The 10,349-nt window shown below is 39.5% G+C and overlaps 1 protein-coding gene across 4 annotated transcripts in view; it reads left to right on the top strand.

Annotated features, from left to right (window-relative positions):
• Btbd8 (BTB domain containing 8) overlaps positions 1-10,349 on the top strand; it is an 80,993-nt gene continuing 70,644 nt past the window's right edge. For all 4 annotated transcript variants that reach the window (XM_042681756.1, XM_042681764.1, XM_042681746.1 and 1 more), the window contains exons 1-2: positions 1-199; positions 8,048-8,245. In XM_042681756.1, coding sequence (XP_042537690.1) covers positions 51-199; positions 8,048-8,245 — 347 coding nt within the window. In that variant the 5' untranslated portion in view covers positions 1-50. The remainder of the gene's footprint in view (positions 200-8,047; positions 8,246-10,349) is intronic.

Here is a 10,349-nt window from a genome sequence, read left to right as displayed (position 1 = left end):
GGGGTGGCCGAGCCCAGGGCCTGCCACGCGTGGGGGTTCCTGGGTGGGCCATGGCCCGCTGTGAGGAGGGGGGCGCGCCCCCCACGGCACTTGTGGGGTCCCCTGGCGTTTGCGGCGAGGGGTTACAAAGGAAGGGGCCCCGGGAACGGCGCCGGCTGAAGGCGACGGAGTCGGAGCGGCTCGGCGGGGACTTGCTCAGGTAGGAGGCGGCGGGAGCCGGGCTGCAGCGGTGCCCGCGGCGCCCGCGGGGGCTCCCGCCTCCTCGGCCTCCCCATCCCTCCCCACCTCCGGCGGCCGTGGGGCGCTCGCCTGCTCCCCCACGCCTCCGAGGGCGGCTTCGCGCGCCCTAAACAATCAGCCTGCTGCGTTTGGAAACCACGTACCGGCTTCGGAAGGAAAACAATGGTTTAAAATAGTAGTTACGTGCAGCACCAGTTGATGCTAAAGTAGTCTGAACACGGGCGTGTTGCTTGGTTGGTGTAGTCTGGGTGGAAGTTCAAAAACAGTTTTTGAGGATTGTTTTTTCTCTTTTTTTTTTTTTTTTTTGGGGGGGGGGTCTGGTCGTGGGGCCTGAACTCTGGGCCTGGGCACTGTCCCTCAGCTCTTCAGCTCAAGGTTAGCGCTCTACCACTTGAGCCACAGCGCCACTTCCGGCTTTTTTCTTTTTGCTTATGTGGTGCTGAGGAATCAAACCTAGGGCCTCATGCATGCAAGGCAAGCGCTCTACCACTGAGCCACCTTCCCAGCCCCTCTCTTTTTTTATTGTTAAGAAAAATAATAAAATTAGGAAAATTTGGAATGAGGAAAGGACCAACTACTAGAGCTAGGGTTGTATTGAAGTTAAACATCTGTAAACCTCATGAATATCCACCTCAGACTGTAAGAAATGCAGTTAAAGTAAAAAAAAAAAAAATCAACTGAGATTCCAAGACGACCTGGTTAATTTCCATTTCCAGCAAAATATTTTTAGTGCAATCAGAATCACTTGGAACCTTGGAAGGCTTGTTAAATACAGGTGTACCGTATCCCAGCCTATAGTTCGGATTCAGTTAGTCTGGGAGAAGGGCCAAGACTTTGCATGGGTATAGCAAGGTCCCAGGATTGCTGATGCCCTTGGCCACATCTTGACAGCTGTGTAGAATTCATTTAACTTTTAAGTTTTTATTAGCATAAATTCTGCAAGAGTTTCATGTGATATTTAGATATATGTGTGAAATGTACTTTGAGCATTCATTTAAAAAAGCATTTTCTGTGGCTCAAATGGTGGATGGCCTGCTTGGCAATTACAAGGCCCTGGGTTCAAATTTTAATACGGAAACAAAAAAAGCATCTGCCATCAGAAACTTTCCCACACTTAACAACCTCTTTAGTCATAGATAAAATCAAACTTAAAAAAAAAAAAGTTCTAGCTGGGAATGTGGCTTAGTGGTAGAGTGCTTGTGTGTGAAGCCTGGGTTGGATTGCTCAGCTGCCACATAAACAGAGCCAGAGTGGTGCTATGGCTTATGTGGTAGAGCACTAACCATGAGCAAAAGAAGCTAAAGGACAGTGCCCAGGACTGGCAAAAAAAAAAAAAAAAAGTCTTTTCATTTGGGCCTGTGTACCCAGGCTGTCGCTTTATCTCCCTAATGGGAAGCTGTAAAAGATGGAAAAACTAAGACTGAAGTTGTTCTGTTTCTAGGATGACTCTCTTAAGGATGAGACACTCCCTTTCTTAAGTGGCTTTATTCTGCCTGATTTGTGAGCTGTAAAATAGGATTTTAAAGAAGGTAACATTCTTAATTTATAATAAGGAAAATGAGGTTGAAAGTATAGCTCATGAGCATTTTCTCCTCATCCTCGTAACTTTCTATTATAAGCAAATGAAAATAGATGTAGCAGTATTTTTTAAACAACTATAAAAAACACAACCACCTTTCTAGCTATTCTAAATTTCCAGGTGTAGCAATATCATTGGTTTATTCCACAAATATTAATCAGCTATTACCTACCATGTATCTATCTTGTCCTGAATTTGGAGAGTAAGCCAAGGAGAAGAGATTTTACGCAGGAGATTTGGAAGGACTTCATTTATTTTTGAGAAGATAAATTGTATTAGATTTTAGGTTACCTCAGAGCATGAGAAATGTTGAGGGGTGAGAAAAAACAGGAATCAGTTTCAAGTTTAAAAATAAAAATAAAGGCTGGGAAGGTGGCTCAGTGGTAGAACGCTTGCCTTGCAATGCCTGAGGCCCTGAGTTCGATTCCTCAGCACCGTATAAGCAAAGAGAAAAAAGCCGGAAGTGGCGCTGTGGCTCAAGTGGTAGAGCGCTAGCCTTGAGCTGAAGAGCTGAGGGACAGCACCCAATCCCAGAGTTCAGGGCCCACGAACGGACCCCCCCCCAAAAAAAAAAAAATAAAAATAAAAGCAAGATCTGAGCTTGCCAGTTACTGGGTGGCTCAGTCTAGGTTACACAGCTAAATCCTGTCTCAGAAACAACCTTGAAAATTACTAGGGATTTGACAAAACAATCACATTTACTTGATAAAGGGTTTGTTATTCAGGAAATTTTTAAAGAAAATAGACAAGAAAAGCAAATACCCTATTATATCTACTAAGTACTGGGCTTTGAAAGATGCTTTATTTTCTCCTGCTGTCCCTGGGGCAAGCTATTTTATCCTTATCTAACAAATTGAGATTAGAGTAACCTTGAATTAACTTTAAAGAATTTATAGGGACACAAAAGTTCCTGCCTGTAAGTCTCAGCTCTAAGGCGCCAGAGGGAGGAGGAGGTTTTCCTCTGGCAAAAATGAGACCCTATCTGAAAAATAAAAGCATTTTAAAAGGACTCTAGGAATAGTATCCTACCTTAAAAGTGCAAGGCCCTGAAGTCAGTCCCAACACTGCAAAAGATGGAACCAGAATAAGAACTTTAGCAATCTGACTCAATAAGCATTAAAATGCTTATTGATCACATGGTCAGCATAGGAATCCAAGTCTACCTTCTCTATTGTCACTGTACAAACTGATATTGTAGCTTTGTCTCTTCATTTCTGCTTCACTCCTCTCCCATTTCCTTTTTATTTATTTATTTATTTATTTATTTTGCTGGGCTTGAACTCAGTGTCTCGGCACTGTGCCTGGGCTTTTTTGCCTCAAGGCTAGTGCTCTACCACTTGAGCCATAGCTCCACTTCTGGCTTTTTAGGTCTTTACTTGGAGATAGATAAGAGTTTCTTAGAGCCAGGGGCCATTGACTCGTGCCTGTAAACATAGGTAAGGATCACAGTATAAAGCCAGCCTGGGCAGGAAATGCCCTGAGACTCTTATCTCCAATAAACCACTCAGAAAAGTGGAAGTGGCACTGGAAGTGGTAGTGCACTAGCCTTGAGCTGAAGAGCTCGGGGACAGCGCCCAGGCCCAGAGTTCAAGCCCATGACTGACAAAAAACAACAACAACAAAAGAGTCTCATAGACTTTTCTGCTTGGGCTGATCCTCAGATCTCAGCCTCCCGAGTAGCTAGGATTATAGATACGAGCCACTAGCTCCATTTCTTTTCTTACTGCATCATAGATTTGCTTTGGCATGCTCTCAAAGTGCCAGGAGTTGGTCCCTGTTTATCAGACATCTCTACTGAGTTATCTTGCCACGGTAGCCAATGACTAACCTTGGAAGTTCCATCTGTCATCCATTTCAGATGTGGTTAGGGCAGAAGGGTATATGGTACAAACCAGAGCCATGTACAAACAAATTAATTTGGCTGCTTTATTTAAGAGAAGATTATTTGGGGCAAAGAGTCAAAGTGACAATACATGGATATACTTAAGACTAGCTGACTTCAGCCTTTCTCCATTGAAATGTACACTGGAAGCAATGGAGACAGCTTTTGTACTTTTAAAGGAGAGGTTAACATGTTTGCATTCTGAATTTGAAAAAGAAATTGGAGACAGAAATCAGCTAGGAGACTTAACACTGGAAATGAGACAGTGAAACAGATTGTTCACTGAAAATGGAGGAGGTAGGGAAAGTAGGCCCCCTCATCTCAGGACATTTGAAGGGGGGCTGGGCGGGGGAATAAAGGAACACCTAGCCAGGAGACAATTGAAAGTAGATTTATGAGTTGGAGAGTATGACTAGCAGATAAAGACTAAAGGTTGGTGGTAACAGCATAAACATTATTTCCTTCTACACCCAATTCACTCCTTCCAGTTTTATTGCCTAACTTATTTTAATTCCACACCTTCATCACCATTCATCATCTACCTCTGCTACATAGTTTTCTCATCTTCATTATCATTTTCTTCTTTAAAAAAAAAAACTTACTGTAAAGATGCTGTACAGAGGGGTTACAGTTACACAAGTAAGTAATGAGTACATTTCTTTTTGAACAGTGTTCCCCCCCCCCCCATTTCATCCTACTCCTTGTCTCCGAGCTCCCCCCACCCCAAGTTGTAAAGTTCATTTCCAACATAGTGTTCGTGAGTATCACTGTTGCATTAGTTCACCCTTTGTCTCACCTTTCTGTGATCTCCTTCCCTTCCCCAAATCAGATAAACTTATATACAAGACAAAGGGTGCAGAAATAAAAAAAAATAGTGACAACAGGGAATAAACCAAAGGCTGGAAAAAAGAAAAAAGAACTGCAAACAGTACAATTAAAAAACAAAACAAAAAAACAAAACAAAACCTCTTGCTTCCATTTCTAGGAGTTCATTTCGATAAGCATCATTTTATATGGTCATGTCCACATCACTATTGAGCCATTGTCATCTTCTGCTAAGAATATCCTAGATGTATTCTAATTATTAGAAATGAGGGAAACCATGCAGCCTGTATCTTTGGGTCTGGCTTACTTACTATAATTTTTTTCATCTTTCCTTTTTCTTACTGATGGAAATATAGAATTCCATTGTGTGTATGTACCACATTTTCTTGATCCATTCATGTACTGAGGGGCATCTGCTGCAGTGAACATGGTTGTCCTGGTAGCTTTGGTGTGGGCTTGTTTGTGGTTATTTGGGTAAATGTCCAGGATCATAGGCTAGATCATAGAGAAGGTCTATATTTAGTCTTTTGAGGAACCTCCATACTGCTTTCCAAAGTGGTTTAACAAGTTTATATTCCCACCAGCAGTGTAGTAATGTTCCCTTTTGGCCACTTCCCACCAGCATCTGTTACTATTAGTTTTCTTGATAATAGCCATTCTAGCTGTAGGGAATCTCAATGTTGTTTTGATTTGCATTTTTTTTTGGGGGGGGGGGTCTGGTCGTGGGGCCTGAACTCTGGGCCTGGGCTCTGTCCTTCAGCTCTTAAGCTCAAGGCTAGCGCTCTACCACTTGAGCCACAGCACCACTTCTGGCTTTTTTCTTTTTGCTTATGTGGTGCTGAGGAATAGAACCGAGGGCCTCAAGCATGCAAAGCAAGTGCTCTACCACTGAGCTACCTTCCCAGCCCATGATTTGCATTTCTTTTATGTCCAGAGATGTTGAACATCTCCTCATGTGTCTATTGGCCATTCTTATTTCTTCAGAGCGCACTCTCTTTTAAGTCTTTAGCCCATTTAATAATAGGGTTATTGTTTCTTTGAGGATTTGTTTTTGGGGGACTTAATTTTTTGAGTTCTAAGTATGTTTTAGATATGAGGCCCTTGTCTGATTGATGTATAGCTAGTAGATCTCCCATTCTCTGGCCTTTCTATTTATCCTGCTAGCTATATCCTTTGCCATTCAGAAACTCTGCAGTTTAATGCAATCCCATTTCTGTTCCTGCTGCTTAGTACAGTAAATGTTTAGTGATAACTGGGTTTTACCATAAACTGGGTTTATGCTTTAGATAGGTTATGCTATGATTTGAATATTTATCCTCTCCAAAATCCAAGCTGAAATTGAGCTGCCATTGTTAGTGATTTTAAGTTGAAGGACCTTTGAATAGTGATCAGGAAATGAGTGAGTTTGGTGTTTTTATTAAAGTCTGTAGTTGAATGTGCACAGCTAAGGCAGCATGATCAAGAGTTCATGGCCAGCCTGGGCTACATAGAAAGACTCTGTCTCAAAGCAAAAACAGTATAGTCTCCTCTTGTTCTCCCTTTCCCTTTTGTCTTCTGTCATGCAGTGATGTAGCAAGGAGGCCCTTGTCAAGTACCAGCACCTTGAGACTGCTCTTCTAGTCTCTAGAGCTATGAGACAACAAGTTCCTGTTCATTATAACTGTCCACTATGGTGTTCCGTTCTAACAGCACAGGATGGACTAAGACAGGCTAATAAAGTATTTGACAGAGCTGGAGAGAACATGGGCATTGACAATAATGAGACTTTACTCCAGTCTGCCCTTGTAGACTTTCGGTGAGCCTTTAATGTTTAAACCAGTTTGAGTCAGATAGTTGTTGTTGGTATTTGTGAAAGATACAAGACATTGTCACACATATTATAATAAAGATTATATTTTTCACACCAACAGTTTTTTATACATGTTAGCTTTTATTTCATTTAGCAAATACTCATGAGTATCTAGTATGAACTGGATTCCCTGGTGAGAGTTGTTGGCTAACATCTGCAGTGCTTCCTTTTCATTTGAGGAGGGGTAGGGAGTAAGGGTAGGGAAGCGGGGAGGAACAACTTGGGAGTACAACTTGAATTTTCAATTGAAATACAAGAGAACATACTTCTGTATGATTTTAAAGTTTCCTATGAAAATAATTTGCTGATGGAAATATGGACCAAACTGTTTGCTCATTGTTTCCAAGATTTTGAAAGTGTTTGTACTCTGATGTATTTTTTTTGTTGTTGTTTAGCATAAAGTTGGATCATTCAACAAGCAGATACTGAACTCTTGCTGTATATTGAAGATCCAGTTTTTGGCCTTCAGTTCATTGTCTAGTGGGGGAAAGACAACATAGAAGTAATAATGATGCAACAGCAGATGTTCTGTAATAGAGGCATGTACTGAGTATAATGGGATTAGAAGAAGGAACCATTAGTTTGGTCTTCAGGGAGTGTGAGTGTCATTGGCAACTCTCCAAGCTCTCACAGTAATGGATATCTTTACCCATTACTTGCACTTCCTATGGTGTACTGGTGTGATTGCCAATTATATCTTGCAATACAGAAGTCCTCTGAGAATATATACCTTGATGATATAGATGGCATTGCTATAGTGATGATATTGCCATAGTGATACAAATTATTAGTATTTAGAGAGAACAAATACATAGTTACTTCAGAGTGTCAAAGATTATAGTATGAAAGTTTCTATTATAAGGTTGATTTCTGTTCTTCCATCACAGGGGAAATCAGTCAGTGATATTTACCATAATGGTGTCTGCCTACTAGCAGAGGGATTTGAATAGGTTCACCCCTAAATCCATCATTTTAAATAATAGATTAGAACATGATTAATTCTGTTTGGTGGGAATGGAAAAGGATTTAAATGTCACATTCTTGACATCCAAGCCTGCATTTCAGACTTGGTAATTAACGGAACAAAGTGAACCAGTTTCTAATCTGAATTGTCTATTGTTATGTCTGGTTTGTTTTTTGTTGACCACTCACTTTTTTTTGCTTCAGTTTTAGAATTTTTAAAAATTATATTAGTCAGAAATGATGTTAATTTTGTGCTCTGTGTAACGAATGTATATTTTAGTACAGTGTTGTCACCTATGGAATTATCACAGTGAAACTGCGTATCATTAATATTTGCTAATAAAAAGTAAGAAAGGGGTATATATTAAAGGAAAATCAACCTAAGTAGCAGAAAGTAAATTGTAGTACTAGAATGAATTATTAAGAAAACTATATTTTGAAAGAAGTCTACTTGTTTAGTGAAATTATCTTTGCATGAAATGATTAATACTGAATTAAAACCCTTTTATACAACTATTTAAAGATAATGAAAATAATAAAAAATTTAGATTCTAAGACAGTGTTCTTTGGGATGAACCCAGAACAAATCTTGCTTTCTATTTTTGTTTCCTCTGTATTTTTAAGAGTATATGTTATTTTAAACCTGTTTTTATAAAAGAATAAATATTACATATTTTAGCAACACTAATTAAACTGTTATTCCTTACAGGCTTTTAAAGGAAGAAATTCATACAGATGTTACTTTCTCTATAGATGGCACTTTGTTCAAAGTACACAAAGCAATCCTTTTAGCAAGAGTTTCTGACTTCTATTTTCATATTATTGGAAAGTCATCAAATAGTTTAGCAAATCATGGGCCTTTTCCTGTGAAAAATGTTGAAGCTTCAGAATTTAGAAAATTTTTACAGTAAGTGCTTTCTTTTTTCTTATTATATTTAATGTGGAGTTGTTTAAAAAATATGTGTATGTCTATTTAATCTGTTTTACAACCTAATAGGAACTATTTATTTAAGTTTTAAACCACCTTAGTAATTTGTGAAGTCTAAGTAAAATAGTAGAGGCTTAGTATTGGACTGATCTGCTGAGTGTGATGGTGCATACCTGCAATCCTGGAACACAGAAGGCTAAGGCAGAAAGACAGAGTTTGAGGCTAACCTCTGTTATATTGCGAGATACTAGCTCAAAAAAAAGAAGAAGAAGAAGACTAATTTGAGGTGAGAATGTAGCGCAGAGGTCAAGCCTTGGGTACGGTCCTCAAAATCAGATTTTTTTTTAATCTTGAGAAAGGGGGATGGGCAAGGAAGAAAGAAAATGAATGATGTTTTCTCTGGTAATTGTTTTTTGTGGGAACAGGACTTCATGCTAGGTAAATGCTCTACCACTTAGCTACATTCCTAGCCCTGTGGTAATTTAAATGATGATTAGTATTGACATTTTGGGTTAAATAATTTCTTTTGCTGTAGTATTGTATATTTTATGATGTTTAGTTGTGACTACTAAAATGTCTTCAGACAGTGCCAGATTTCTTCTGGAAGGACATGTCCTCTGTTGAAAAACATTGCTGCATATTGACTTCTGTGTTATTGATATTCAAAGCTTAACACAAGTAGGGAAACATTTCTGCCAAGGACCTCTTGAATATCACATCATTACGGAACATACAAAATTATCAATAAAGGTAGATAGGATACAGGCAACCAGTGTAAAGCATATTTCATACCATGTACCAAATGGTTTCAAGAGCCTTATAAGTGGGCTCGGAAGGTGGCTCAGTGGTAGAGTGCTTGCCTCACATGCGTGAGGCCCTGGGTTCAATTTCTCAGCACCACATAAACAGAAGAAGCCAGAAGTGGTGCTGTGGCTCAAGTGGTAGAGCACTAGCCTTGAGCTAAAGAGCTAAAGGACAGCGCCCAGGCCCAGAGTTCAGGCCCCACGACTGACCAAAAAAAAAAAAAGAAAAAAAGCCTTATAGCCCCATGGATTGATGTTTTGCACCCCGGTTTTAGATACATTATGCATGTAAAGTATGAGGTCATAACTGGTTTTATTCCAATGATTTATATCTTAGTCCATGTGGGCTGCTATAATAAAATATCTTAGATTGAATAACTTAAAACAGCAACAATTTATCACCATGGTTCTGGAGGCTGAGTGCTCCTGGTTAAAGATGCCAGCGGATTTGGTGTCAGATGAGGACTAGTTCCTCCAGGTGGTACCTTCTGTGTCCTCATAGAGCAGAAGTGGTGAACAAACCCCCCTTGGATATCCTTTTAATGGGCCCTGCCATTATGATCTAATCTTCCAAATGTCACACCTTTTAATACTACCACATTGGAGATAAGTTTTGACACAGAATGACATTCAGTCGTGAAGTCAGAAATTTTTGAAAATGGATCATCAGTTGAATATTTCAGTAATTTTGGAGACTGGTGTTTTATGAAACTTACCAGCTAAATAATAGGAAAATCTAATTCTGTACTTCATTTGTTGAATGATATCTAATTTATACCTATCTACATTTGTTCATTCATAGTTGATGGCCATTTAAGTTTTTTCCTATTTTTTTGGCTATTATGAATAATAGCCAATGTGAACATTCATGTGCAGTTTTTTTGTTTTATTTTTTTCCCTACAGTGGTAGGGAAGGAATGCAGGGTTCTGCATTAGTGAGGCAAGCGCTTGCTCCTGAGCTACATTCCCAGTACTTACAAGTTCTTGCGTGAATCTATGTTTTCAGTTCTCTTGGGTAAATATGTAGGAGTGAAATTGCTGGGTTATATGTTAGCTAATGTTTCACCTTTTTGAGGGACAACCAGATGCTTCTAAAATGGCCATTAGTCAAGGCATGTCTACCATTTCTGCATGTATGTACAGACTTGTACTAATCACTGACCATTAACTCCATCACCTGAAAACATGGCCCAGTAGCCTGGAATATAGTAAACAATGAACAAATGTTATTCATAGTAGTTTGCACTATGAAATTATACATTCCTGAAGTTGTTGAGTTT

This window comes from Dipodomys spectabilis, unplaced genomic scaffold (assembly GCF_019054845.1).
Source record: "Dipodomys spectabilis isolate Male_0828 unplaced genomic scaffold, ASM1905484v1 ptg000002l, whole genome shotgun sequence".
Taxonomy (NCBI): Eukaryota; Metazoa; Chordata; class Mammalia; order Rodentia; family Heteromyidae; genus Dipodomys; species Dipodomys spectabilis.
Note: the sequence above shows the minus strand (reverse complement) of the source record. Positions and strands in the feature narration are given on the sequence as shown.